This window comes from Papio anubis, chromosome 6, assembly GCF_008728515.1.
Source record: "Papio anubis isolate 15944 chromosome 6, Panubis1.0, whole genome shotgun sequence".
NCBI classification, from domain to species: Eukaryota; Metazoa; Chordata; class Mammalia; order Primates; family Cercopithecidae; genus Papio; species Papio anubis.
The window spans coordinates 28,137,401-28,152,200 of record NC_044981.1 but is presented as its reverse complement, the minus strand read 5'-3'; the positions used below and the strand labels follow the sequence as shown (position 1 = coordinate 28,152,200).

Here is a 14,800-nt window from a genome sequence, read left to right as displayed (position 1 = left end):
TGGGGAAATGATGTGATTCATGATTTTCCCAAGATCGACGCTGAATACAAGAAAAGACAGAATCCACCTAGCTGTTGTGTGACTTTGAGCAAATTACTTAACTTCTGTGTGCCTCAGTTTTATTCATCTGTCAGTGAGATTATAAGTGTCTACTTAAATGGCTGCATGCATGGCGCATTTTAAGTAAATATTAGCTGTTGTTATTTTTCATTTCCGATGTTCTTATCTCTGCCTTTTATACGGGATATTTTGAAGGGGGGGGGGGGGGGGGAGCCAAGGGAAGAGGGTCATGATCTTTAAAGTTTTATTAATAAAAACTTTTAGAGAGTAAAAGGCTAGCATGGGGCTAGCTAATAATTTGCAGTCACTCTTCTTTCCTAATTTATTTACCTTCCTGACAGAGTTCCGTTTTCTTTCAGTGCCTTGTTCAGATGAGTGAGTTCTTGGCTAAAGAGGTAAACAAAATTTAGCTTCTGTTAACATTGTTATTTTATGTCTCAGGAGGAAGACCAGCTACAAGGAAATACTTCTGAAAAATCATTCTGAACCCCAAGCTGGAGTGAATCTTCTCCTGAGCTCTCTCATTCCAGAATGGCAATCTTGTTGCAGGAAAGATCTCTAATAGTGACTGATGGTAAAGGAAGAAGGCTGTGCCTAGAACAAAGAATCAGGCTGGCAAAGAAATCACAGGTCTTTCCTCAAACTTCAAATTGTTACTATCTGGAGATAGCTACCTGGACTTTACAGAGCTGTCAGAGGACTTGGGAAGGTTTGCCAGCATTGGAAAAAGCCACTTGGACTTCACAGAGCTGTCAGAAGACTTAGGAAGCTTTGCCAGTAGTTCCTGAGACCAGAAATACATATTATGAAACAGGTGCTGGAACAGGTCCTAACTCCTACTTGTGAAGCTGCAGATATAGGTAGGATTATGTCATCCAGAATGTGGAGAGGAGGCAATCGATGATGCTGGAAAAGTTGAAGAGACAGCTTGAATGAAGGACAAACCACAGGTGGGAAAGGTTGGAAGGATCACTTATAGCTGGACTAGCAAAAGGCTTTGGGAATAGCATAGAAAGCAGCAAACCTGAACTTTAAGATCCACCAGATGTCTCTGGAACCATAACCCAGCATTTCCCATAAATAGCAGGCTTTAATCCTCCTGCTGTTTAGGTGCATCTCTGGGACCTTCTCTTTCTATATTGGGTTTTTTGTTTGTTGGGTGTTTTAAGTTAGGGGTTAGCTTCTAATTCCATTTCCCAAGACCAACTTTATCACATTGCCTTTGGGTCTTAGGCTAAAAGATAGAACAAGATATGCTTTTGGTCAAGATAGTACCTTGGAATCAAAGGTTTCAGATCAAACCTAAGATCCTATCTTAGTTTACCTCTCAGTGTTATTGCCTTTTGATATGGAAAGTTGATGAGAGAGCATCTCTGGAGAGAAAGAAGAAGAGAGCCTCACAGGGGAAGCTTTTAGAACTTTTAGTAGCATCCTCTCCCCAGAAACCTTGTCTCTACTCATCTCCTTCTCATTGTCTACCTGATTCTTTAAGTAGAAAATCTCAACCATATTTGTAGGGGCTTGGGGTTTTGTTTTTTGACTCACTTAACTCCTTTAACTTCAAAATGTTGCTTTCTTACATTTTAGACATGAATATTACCTAGAAAAGCTATTACCCCACTGTAAATTTTCCAGTTTATTGATTTCCCCACATCAGATTAGTATGTATTTTGAAACTGATTTAGCTATTGTTTCAAGTTAACTTTGATCATATCCCATTGTTTACTGATCCACTCAACAAATATTTATTGAACATTTTGTAGGTCTATAGTAGTAGCCAAGATACTTATCGGTGAGTAGAAATAGTCCTTTTAACTGTCCTTAACAAATTAAACTTTCTCTTGGTTTCATGATATTCCTTGTTTCTCAGCTTTGGATTCAAACTGATCTTCTCTTAACTTTTTTGATTACGCTTTCCTGATTTCTTTTATTTCACATTTTGTGAAAAGTCTTCCATGCATTTCCAGTTTCTTTCTGCCTAGCTGTCTCTTCTCACCCAAATTGGACCCCTCTACTCCTACCCTGCCACGTGCCTTCACAAAAATGAGATGCTTGTTTAGAGACTTAGAAAAGGCATGCACTTTAGGTAAAAGTGGGTTTTATTTTTAATCACTGTACCCTATCATAAATTTCATTTCAGAAGAGACAACTGACATTTGAATTATCTGTGCATTTTATTTTAGATGGTGTTACTGAGAAGGAAACTAAGGACTTGGCTCCAAAACAAAAAAAAAAATCTGGAGATGCTGAATTTTATTAGGGGGAATGTCTGTAGAACTGCAACATCAATGCAATAAGTGTAGTAAAAGCTTTAGTTTCTGGTGCATCATTAGTCAGCATCATGTAGTCCACGATGAAGAGAATATCTTTGCAATCTCTGCAATCAACAAGTTTTGAAAGGCTTTTGCTTGTAGTGGAACCCTCTTTTCCCGCAGAAGAACCACCACAGGAAAAATGCTGTCAGCATAAGAAATGTGGGAAAGTTTTCAGCCACATGGCCTTATTTGACATCAAAGAATCCACATGAGAGAGAGACTGCATAAATATGATAACTGAGGAGGCCTTTGTTCAGCAAGGAAACCTTATACAAACTTGTGTGAAGAATGTAGGAAGACCTTCACCCAGAAGCCAGAACTGACTGTGCACCAAAGAATCCGCACCATAAACGTGATGAATGTAGAGATGCTTTCTTCAGCATTGGACAATTCACACTAAAGGGAAACCCTGCCAGTGTGATGAGTGTGGAAAAGGCTTGGAAAAATCAGTGAGTGAATTCATATTAGAGGCTCTTATAAATGAGAGGATTGTGGGAACTTGTATAGACAGAGATCAGACCTCAACAAGGGAGTCTCCACAGTATTGAAAAGTTAATATAATTAATGTAAGTGGGCAAGTTGTATGGAGAATGGGTAGTCTAAATTGCTCATTTTAGCCAGTAAAAACATTAAATGAGTTTCTTAGATCAAGAAAAGGAAATGGTACAAGTTAGTTTTCCCTTCCAGAGAGATCTATATGTGTAAGCAACCAGGACTTTTGAAATAAGTTGCATCTTTGGATTTGTGATCTGTCTCCTGGATGATTATCTCTGTTTTGGGGGACAGGTATTTTTTCTTCATGCCTGCTCTAGTCTCATCTCATATCTTTAATTCATTCAGCAAGTATACACAGTAGTATTATCGTCTACTGTTTGTTGTAAAAATATATATATTATTTTCTTTATGGGCTGAGTAGGCTTGTATAGGTACCCTAGGACACAAAAATCACATATATCGTGTTTCAGTAAATGTAGTGAAAGGAACTATATTATGAAATTGCTGGGCATTTCTATAAATTTGGGACTACCTTTTTATTCTCCAACACAAGACCATGTAGGTGTCCCTTCAGACAGTATATTTTTCCAGCTTTGGCTTCTTTATTTTCTTTCTTTCTTTATTTTTTTGAGGTGGAGTCTTGCTCTTGTCGCCCAGGCTGGAGTGCAGCGGCATGATCTCAGCTCGCTGCAACCTCCACCTCCCTGATTCAAGCAATTCTCCTGCCTCAGTCTCCCGAGTAGCTGGGTTTACAAGTGCTTGCCACCACGCCCAGCTAATTTTTGTGTTTTTAGTAGAGACGGGGTTTCGCCATGTTGGCCAGGCTGGTCTCGAACTCCTGACCTCGTGATCTACCCATTTTGGCCTCCCAAAGTGTTGGGATTACAGGTGTGAGCCACCACACCCAGCCTGTTATTCCTTTTCTTTGTAAGTATACTCTTTTACTTGCATCATAAAAATAACTTAAGTCTGTGTTCATTTTTAATGCTCTAGAACAATTTACGAAGCATTGGAACTAGCTAGTCTTTGAAGGATAGATTCTGATGTGAAACTCTGGGTCATATGCTTTTTTTGTGGGATAATTTCGTGGTAACTTCCTCTATTCTATGAAAATTATCCATTCAGGCTTTCTATTTATAATGGGTTCCATTTTGGTAATCTTTATTTGCCTTGGAAATTATCCATTTCATCAAGACTTTCAAATTTATTTGCCTAGAATATGCAATGTAACCTAATGACTTTTAAAACAAATTTTATTTATTTTATTTTTTTAGAGACAGGGTCTTGCTCTTTTATCCAGGCTGGAGTGCAATGGTGCAATCATAGCACACTGCAGCCTTGAACTCCTGGGCTCAAGGAATCCTTCACCTCAGTCTCCCAAGTAGCTGGGACTACAGGCACACACCACCACACCCAGCTAATTTTTGTGTTTGTTTTTGTAGAAACAGGGTCTCTGTTGTTCACACTGGTCCAAAACTCCTGGCCTCAAGCGATTCTCCTGCCTTAGACTTCCAAAGTACTGCGATTACAGGCATGAGCTACCATATCTGGCTTCCTTATGACTTTTTAAACAGCTTTATCGGAGGAAATTGATATGTAGTGAACTGCATAAGTGTGCAGCTTGATAAGTTCTAACATGTTTACACCTGTGAAACAGTCACCACCATCAATATGTCACCCAAAAAAGCTTCCTCATATCTCATGATAATTTCTCCCACCTTTACCTGCACTCTTCTACCCCTCTCCAGGCAACCTCTGTTCTGCCTTCTATTGCTAATTTAGTTTGCATTTTCTGGAATTTTATATAAATGGACTCATACAGAATGTTCTGTTTCAGGGGGGTCTTGCTTCTTTTATTCAGCATAATGATTTCAACATTCGTCCATGTTGTTGGATGTATAAATAATTCTTGTTTTTTTTTTTTTTTGAGACAGAGTCTCACTCTGTTGCCAGGCTGGAGTGCAGTGGCATAACCTTGGCTCACTGCAACCTCTGCCTCCCGGGTTCGAGTGATTCTCCTACCTCAGCCTCCCAAGTGGCTGGGACTACAGGCACGCACTACCACATCCAGTTAATTTTTGTATTTGTAGTAGAGACGGGGTTTCACTGTGTTGGCCAGGATGGTCTCGATCTCTTGACCTCGTGATCTGGCCACCTCGGGCTCCCAAAGTGCTGGGATTACAGGCGTGAGCCACCACACCCAGCTTGCTTTTGCAATAATTTTATCAGCTAAGTACCAGGTCTCTTGCCAGGTATTTGCACTACAGGAGTGTGAAATATTTACAGTTTATTGGCTTGTATTTCCTACATTGGTCCTTTTATTTTCTTTTATCATGGGCTCCGAATTTATCTATTCTTAGAAGCTTTTGCTTTCACCCCAATCTGATGTATATATCTTATTCAATTGAGTTATTTGGTCAACTTATTTTGTAATTGGAATTGTTATTGAACTCCTACTTTAATGAAGGTAACACTGAAGATTCATAATAGCTACTTAGTCTAATTTTATTTAGATATTCTAATCTGTTTTTGTTTCCAGTTCAATATTATGCTAGTAAAATAATCTACATAATATCTCTATGTCCTCAAATATACTGATTTTAATTTTTTCTCATGAGAATTCTGTACAAGTTAGTCACTTAAGATATAAACAGTCTTCAGAAATGGTAGAAGAGTTCCCAACCATTTTACCACAGGACTGAGGTTATCTTCCTCTACCCTATTTTTGAAATATTGTGCCTGTTAAAATATAATTATTTAAGGCTGGGCACAGTGGCTCATGCCTGTAATCCCAGCACTTTGGGAGGCCAAGGCAGGCAGATCACCTGAGGTTAGGAGTTCAAGACCAGCCTGGCCAACATGGTGAAACCCCATCTCTACTAAAAATACAAAAATTAGTCTGCCATGGTGGTGAGGGCTTGTAATCCCAGCTACTTTGGAGGCTAAGGCAGGAGAATCACTTGAGCCCAGGAGGCGGAGGTTGCAGTGAGCCAAGATCAAGCCCCTGCACTCCAACCTGGGTGACAAGAGTGAGATTCTGTCTCAAAAAAATAATAATAAAATAAAATATATGTAATTATTTAATATCTTTAACTTACTTTCCTGTTTCTTATTAACTCTAGAAAAGCGTAACTGGCCAAGTTCAGTCACTCTCATTATCTGATGTATGTCTATAATAACAATTTATCAGCCACATAACAAAAATTCCTATCATTTCAGCAGCTACCCAATCTGAATTACCTGATTTACTCATTCAACAAATACTTACGTGCCAGAAAATGTAGGTATTGTTATTAAAGTGGAAAATAAAACATGCAAAATTTCTAGTTTTCACAAAGAATCTACATTGTAAGAGATGTAGGCCAGTTGACCAATGAACAAATGAAAAATAATGTATGGGCATCCAGTTCCTGACAAGATGGAGCAGATACACTTCTCCTTATTTCTCCCACTAAGTACAGCTAAAACCCTTAGGCATTATATATAAAACAAACAAGAAGACACTGCAAGTTGGAGGGAAAAAGGCATTTAGGACCCTCAGGATGCAGAGAAAGACCCAGAGGTGAATACCCTTGGTGTTTTTATTTTTATATTTTTGTTTCTGCCTCATATATCTTGTAGTGACAGTGGAGACTGCATGATCTGAGTGCTAGAGAAGCCTGCAACTCAAAAGTGCTGCAGTTGATTCTACCCAGGGAGTTATTTCAGTAATTTGATTTTTCAGTTATAAAATTTCTATTTGCACTTCTTTGAAAATATCTTCTAGTTTTTGCTGAGACTATTTCTTTGCTGAGACTTTTTTTGCAAACATTTAACTAAATGCTTCCTGAAGTATTTTTATGGTGACTGCTTTAAAATACTTGTCAAATAATTCCATCCAACAATAGCAGAATACATTTTTTCTTTAAATATCCACAGAACATTCACAAATAATGACTACATACTAGGCCATAAAAGAAACCTAACCAAATTTTCAAGACTGAATTCGTATAGAGTATATTCTCTGTCCACAATGGAACCAAACTAAAAATAACAGACAACAGGAGAACCTCTAAACATTTGGGACTAAATGAAACAGTTCTGAATAATGCCTAAGTCAAGGAATATGTCTCAAGGGGGAAAAAAATTAAACATAGGCCTGAATAAAAATACAACTTAGCATAATATATAAGACATAGCTAAAGAATGCTGACAGGGAAAGTTAGAGCTCTGACTGCTTATATTAGAAAAGAGGAATAGTCTGAAATCAATAATTAAGTTCCTACCTCAAGAAACTGAAAGATCAAGAGCAAAGCAAACCTAAGGCAGCAGAAAGAAGGAAATAACAGAGATAACAAACCAATTAAATTAACAGGATAACAACAGAGAAAATAGTTGAAACAAGAAAAGCTATTAAAGTTTATATGGTAGAACCAGAGAGCAGAACAGCAGGTTACCAGAAACTGGAGATGGTCAACAGGCACAAAGTTACAATTAGATAGGAGGAATAAACTCTGGGGTTCTATTGCACAGTAGGGTGACTGTGGTTAATGGTAAAACACTGTATATTACAAAATAGCAAGAATGGAGGCTTTTGAATATTCTTACCACAGAGAAGTCATAAATGCATGAAATGATGGATACACTACACTGACTGGATCATAATACAACATATTTATCAAAATGTCAAATTGTACTCCATAAATATGTAAAATTACATTGTGTCAAAATAAACAAAAAATATTTTAATCGATAAAACAGGTAAGCCTCTAGCAAGACTGGCAAAGATAAAAAGAAAGACCAAATCCCCAATAACAGGAATGAGACAAGGGATGCTGCATCCGTTTGAAGGATCATAAAGGTAGATTCGAAAATTTGCACTAATAACTTTGACAACTTAGAAGAAATAAATCTCTTCTTCAAAAAGTCCAAGTGGCCGAGATGAAACAAATAGTTTGAGTAGTCTTATAATCATTAAAGAAATTGAATTCATAATCTAAAAGTTTCCAAATCTTCAGGCCCAGATGCCTTCACTGGAGAATTCTACCAGACATGTGAAGAAGAATTAGCACCAATTTTACAAAATCTGTTCCAGAAAATAGAAGAGAAAAGTGTAAGTTCCAACTCATTTTATAAGGTTAGAATTACTGTGATACCATAAGGAGACAAAGGCAGCATGAATAAAGAAAATTATAATCTCGTATCCTTCATGAACTTAGATGCAAAAGTTCTCAACAAAATATTAGCAAATTGAATCTAGGTATTTATAAAAAGAAGTATACACCATGACTAAGGGGGATTTTTTTTCCAGTACAAAAGGTTGTTTCAATATTTAAAAATTAAACTGTATTTCATCACATCAACATATATATATATATATAAAACAGAAATACTGTATAACCATACAATTGGCACAGAAAAAGCATTTGACAAATCCAACACCCATTCATGACAGAAACTTACAGCCCACTAGAAATAGAAACTTCCCACTTCATAAAGAATGTCTACAAAACATTCACAGATAATTTCATACTTAACAGTAAAAGACTATGCTTTAACCATAACATTGGGATCAAGGCAAGAATGTCCACTCTCATCACTCTTATTCAACATAATATTGAAAATACAAGCCAATGCAATAGGTAAAAAATGATTAAAAGCATACAGATTGTTTGTAGATTTTGTGTACACACACAAAAGAAACCAAAATACAAATTGGAGACAAACCTGCTCCTATTTGCAGATTAAATAATTGTGTGCATAGAATATTCCAAATAATCTATTACAATTTTGAATCTAGTACAAAATATAGCTAGAACTAGTAAATGAATTCAGCAAGGTTGCAAGATACAAAATCAACATGCAAATAACAATCCTATTTTTATGTACTAATAATGAACATTTGGACATTGACATTTAAAATGCAAAGCCATTTGTAATCACTGCAAAGATAATGAAATATGTAGAAGTCTGACAAACATTTACAGGATCTGTATGCTGATAAAATGCTGAAGAAAGAAATCTGAATAAATGGAGAGACATGTTTGTGGATTAGAAGATACAACATGGTAAAGATGTCGATTCTCCCTATGTTTATAGGTTTGACACAAATCCTATCAGAATCTCAGCAAAAATTTTTGTACATATAAATGTATCCTAAAATTTGCATGGAAAAGCAAAGGACTAATAACTAAATTTTGAAAAAGAATAAAGTGAGAAGAATCACCATACCTGATGTCAAGGTATACTATAAACCTACAGTGATCAAGAGAGTTGGATATTATAGAGGGACAGACATATAGTTTAATGGAGGACCTAGAAATAGATCCAAACAGAAATGCCTAATTCTTGACAAAGGTGCAGAAGTCATTGGATGGAGGAAGGATAGCTTTTTCAGACAATGTTGATAGAGCACTGAACATCCGTAAACCAAACAACAACAACAACAAACTCAAAATGGATCATGGGCTAAAATAATACCTAAAACTTTAGACCTCTTAGAAACATCAGAGCCTAGGGCTAGGCAAAGATTCTTAAAATGGACATCAAAAGCATAATTCATTAAAGGAAATGTTTATGATTTAGTATTTATCAAAATGTAAAATTTATGTTCTGAAAGACCCTGTTAAAAAGATGAAAAGATGGCTGGGGACAGTGGCTCACACCTGTAATCCCAACACTTTGGGAGGCTGAAGCTGGTGGATGACGAGGTCAGGAGATCAAGACCAGCCTGGCCAACATGGTGAAACCCCGTCTCTACAAAAATACAAAAATTAGCTGTGTGTGGTGGTGCGCACCTGTAGTCCCAGCTACTTGGGAGGCTGAGGCAGGAGAATCGCCTGAACCCGGGAGGCAGAGGTTGCAGTGAGCCAAGATCATGCCGCTGCACTCCAGCCTGGCGACAAAGCGAAACTTTGTCTCAAAAAAAAAAAAAAAAAAAAAAAAAAGATGACAAGCTACAGATAGGGAAAAATGTTTGCAAAACAAGTCTTTGACAGAGGACTTGTAACTAGAATATAAAAAGAATTCACCAAATCTCAACCGTTAAACAGCAAACAATTTAACTAGGTATGGGCAAAAATCATGAACAAACATTTTGCTGAAGAGTGCCCAACAATGGGCAGCTATTTGTGTCATTCACTGGGCCATTTTATGCCCCAGTGAATAACATCTTCCAGGCACCCTCACTCACAAGGTTGCTTAACTTTTTTCTCTTCATTGCAAGTTTTCCCCAAACTCTTTATCAGCTGAATGCAGACACTTAAAAAAAAATAACAGATAAAGAAGTTTTGTGCAGACATGTAAAAGGTTACAACAGCAACTGTCAGGAGAGCACATAGACTGTTGGCCGGGAGCTCACAGAGTGCCAAGTAATGTGGAGGAGTCCATCATGCAGAGTTAGCTGGATCACCAGAGAATCTTCTTTCCTTAAAAAACTGAGGTTTGGATATAGGCCAGAGAGAAATCAAGGGAGCACAAGAAGACCTGTTCCACACTGGTAAGCACAGATTTGCACTTTCATTTTTAAATCATCCACTCAGTCATGACAAACTTTTTTTTTTTTGAGACAGGGTCTTGCTCTATCGCCTAGGCTGGAGTGCAGTGTCACCATCACAGCTCAGCTCACTGCAGCCTAGACTTCCTGGGCTCAAGGGATCCTCCCACCTCAGCCTCCTGAGTAGCTGAGACCATGGGCATCTGCCACCATGCACAGCTAATTTTTTTAATTCTTGAAATTTTTTGTAGAGACAAGGTCTTGTTGTGTTGCCCAGGCTGGTCTTGAACGCCTTGGCTCAAGCCATACACTGTGGGCCTTCCAAAGTGTTGGGATTATAGGCATGAGCTACCATGCTTGGCTTGCAACAAACTTTTAATAACAACTAAGGCATAAGTTACCTAAAGTAACTTAACCTCTAAACATTCATCAGCAGGTGGCATATGATACTGGGTCCTGGGGAGTCTATTCACATCCTATAATCTAGCCAACGCAGTATAGCTATTAATACAATGGGAAGACTCTTACTCCTTCCTTCTTGCCCACCACTTAGGCAAGAACATGTGCTACCAGATCCTGGGAAATCTTGTCATGTGTCCTATCCAGTCCTGTGGCAGCACATCTGTCTGTCTTCTGAAAGGGCATTGTAATGTTACCAGCCCCGTGTTTGGCACCAATTTGTCAAGGAAAGGCTAGCATATAGTCATGTGTCACTTAATGAAAGTGGTTATGTTTTGAGAAATGCATCATTAGACAATTCTGTCATTGTGTGAACATCACAGAGTGTACTTACACAAACTTAGGCTGTTACTCCTAGGTTACAAACCTGTGGAGCATGTTACCATACTGAATTGTAACCCAATGGTATTTGCGTATCTAAACATAGAAAAGGACAGTAAAAATATTATTATAATCTTTTTTTGTGTGACAATGTTTTGCTTTGCCACCTAGGCTGGAGTGCAGTGGCATAATCATAGCTCACTGTAACCTTGAATTCCTGGGCTCAAGTAATTCTCCCACCTCAGCCACCCAAGTAGCTAGGACTACAGGTGCATGCCACCACACCCAGCTAACTTTTGTATTTGTTAGAGATGGAGTCTCGCTGTTTCCCAGGCTAGTCTCAAACTCATGGCCTTCAGAAATCCTCCCACCTTGGCCTCCCAAAGTGCTGGGATTACAAACATGAGCCACCACACCTAGCCTGTCATTATTATCTTACGGGACCACTTTTGTAGATGTGGTCTGTTATTGACCAAATTATCATTGAGCGAAGTGTCATTATGCAGTGCATGACTGTATTTGATCAGAAAAGAAATAAGCCCTTTCTGGATTAAAACAGTTCAGTTCTGTATGTCTTTTCCCCACAAGATGGCATCAGAAGAGGTCATGTGACTGCAACACATATGGTGAAACATTTTGTTGCTGAGAACCTGATGTTGTTCTGCAGATAAGCAGTTTATAGCTTGCAGTTATACCTTAAATAGGGAGAGGTAGAAAGCCTCATTCCTCATCAGAGCAAACTGTCTCAGGACAGCCTCCATGGTAGGTAGGGAAGTGTGTGAGAAATGGCATTGTATCAGCTCCTCACACAACCTACCATGCACTCATGTTCTAGGTGAATTATAAGGCTTAGATCAGCTGGTGTTAAATCCTGGTATATATGGCTCATATGAAGAGATGCAAGTTGCCAGGGCAGCCATTGGTGCAGTCATTCCCCTGAAGGAAGAACTATTAAGCCGGCACAAAAGTGAGAACAGAAATGGACAAAATAGCTTGTAAGACAGAAGATGATTTAGGTCTTATGTTCTCTGGGGGCAGAGATAATGTCTTGTTCATCTTTGATTCCTTAGCACCTGACCTAACACAATCAGGTTTACTGAATGAATGGTTATAAACACATAATTTCTTTAGAAATAAGGGAAGACTTTTATATCTGGAAATATGAATGTGAATACTTTGATCTCTAGCACTCAGTGTCAGGAGATTTTATGTTATGTTAATAATACAAAAGAACAAGTAGAACCAGCCAATTTTCAGAATCATTCATTTATCAGGAACTCTGCTAGATGCTGAGGATACAATGGTGATCTAGTTGTTTATCTTGTCCCTCAGCCTGCCTCATACCAGCCATTTCCTATCCTGACCCATAAGTGGGGTAGGGAGGCTACAAACATTATTTCCCAGGCTCCTACTGCCAATTGGAAGAATTGACAAAAGGGGGAAGCACGGATTAAATGTTTTAATGCTTTACTGAAACTGTAATACTATACTGTAGTTTTAATGTTGAAACTATAGCATTGTGATGGCCAGTTTTATATGTCAACTTGACCAAACCACAAAGTGCCCAGATATTTGGTCAAACATAATTCTGAGTGTTTGAATTTGAATGTGATGAATCATTGCATCAGTGGACTAGGTAAGGCAGACTGCCCCCACTAATGTGGGTGGCCCCCATCTGATTAGTTGAAGACAGGAAGAAAACAAAAAAGATGATGCTCCCTCAAGGGGTATTCCTCCTGCCCATCTTGAACTGGGACATCAGTCTTTTCTGGCCTTCAGACTCAAACTAGAACACTGGCTCTTCCTGGGTCTTGAACCTGCTGGTCTTTGGACTGGCGCTCACGCCACTGGCTCCGCTAGTTCTCTAGTTTGCAGATAGGAGAACCTAGGACTTCTCAGACTCCATAATCATATGAACCAATTCTTGCCAATAAATAAAATATATATACAAACACATATATAGTGTGTATAATATATATATAAACCAATATTATAAATACAAATATATATGCATACACATACATACATATACATACATATGTACACACAGATCCCATCGGTTCTATTTCTCTGGAGAATCCTAATGTATGTTTAGGAAGTTTAGAAATCATGCAATGCATTTTTCTCAATTTAAGAATCCACTCAAACGAAGTAACCATATGGTTTATTACTATAATACAAATAATTTACACTAGGATTTGTCAGACTTGTGTCCCCTAGATCCCTGAAAACCTTGAAGGACCAAGCCTTGGAAACCAGCATAAAAACAGGGACTTGGATATTTCTATAAAGGATTTTGGATGATGATTCCATTTCTACTAAACAAAATACAGCAGGAGATAATATATCACAATGCCCAAGTCATTAACCATTAAAGGTGACCAGAAAAATCTTGTTATGTTTGAATTCCCGAGTTTTTGACTGATATTGTAAATATGGAAGAGATTGCTGGTGCCAGAAATCGAGTGAGAAATGTGAGTAGATCCAACAATGAAAGCATATTTCTACAATAAGGAGAAGTGATACTAACAAAAAAGGAACTGTCTTTCCACAGTTGTCACACTCATAAGGCTTCTCCCATTATGGGTTCTCTGGTGTTTGATAAGACCTGAGCTGCGACTGAAGCCCTTGCTGCATTGTTCATTTTGTTAGTGCACTTCTCCTTATTGTAGGAATAAGGTGAAGCACTTACACAAAAGTTTGCAGCAGAATAGTCATTCCAAAATACTTTTGTAGAAACAACTCCACTGAATGTATACATAATAAATACTACTTGTATAATGCTGACTAAACATTTTCTCACTTGAATTCACAAGACTAAAATTTTGACTATCATGATGAGAAGAAAAAAAAAAAGATGATCTACACAGTGTGTTTAACAAAAAAGTAGATAGCCTGAGGAGTTAAATTTATGGTTAAAATAGTCGTCATGAAAAACTGAGATGCTGTTACCACACAGGCGATTTGGGAATCAATGTATAAGAAGACCAAGACGTCAGACACTAATAATGGGGTTCTGACCATAAGTGATACTCGTTTTAAATATTTGGTGTGAATCCATTCATCAGGAGAAAGTATGAACTTAGCAGGAATAAGTTTTGCTGCAGTTTACTATACAGTGTATGCTGGGTAGTAGGGTGGGGCAGGATAGTGTCTGTTGTTTTAGCAGGCATTGGTTAGGCCCAAGAGAACTAAATGGAGAGAACTAAGATATGGAGCATTAGAATATTTATCATTTTATTCTGACTTGATGACTGATTTTCACACTGTCTGAATAGGTAAGTTTTTTCTTAAAGAGTAGCAACAGGAAAACATTAAAGAATGAAATTTGGGCTGGGCATGGTGGCTCACACCTGTAATTCTAGAGCTTTGAGAGGGTGAGGCAGGAGGATTGCCCAGGATGTCGAGACCAGCCTGGGCAACATAGTGAGACCTCATATTAAAAAAAAAAAATGCAATTCCATGGATGGCACACATTCATAATGATTTAGTGATAAGCTGTTTAAGGCATTTGCACTAGAATAGAATTCCTAGTCTGGTAAAGAAATATGGATTCTTGGCCGGGCATGGTGGCTCACGCCTATAATGCCAACACTTTGGGAGGCTGAGGCAGGAGGATCACGAGGTCAGGAGATCGAGACTATCCTGGCTAACATGGTGAAACCCTGTCTCTACC

The 14,800-nt window shown here is 38.1% G+C and overlaps 1 protein-coding gene across 3 annotated transcripts in view; it reads left to right on the top strand.

Moving 5' to 3' along the window:
• ZSCAN12 (zinc finger and SCAN domain containing 12) overlaps positions 1-14,800 on the top strand; it is a 61,024-nt gene that overhangs the window by 16,489 nt on the left and 29,735 nt on the right. For all 3 annotated transcript variants that reach the window (XM_021937062.2, XM_021937061.2, XM_021937063.2), the window contains exons 5-7: positions 502-1,010; positions 2,244-2,824; positions 7,611-7,962. Coding sequence is in view for 1 of the 3 variants with exons in the window: in XM_021937063.2 (XP_021792755.1) it covers positions 502-622 (121 nt within the window). In the remaining 2 variants the exon portion in view is untranslated. The remainder of the gene's footprint in view (positions 1-501; positions 1,011-2,243; positions 2,825-7,610; positions 7,963-14,800) is intronic.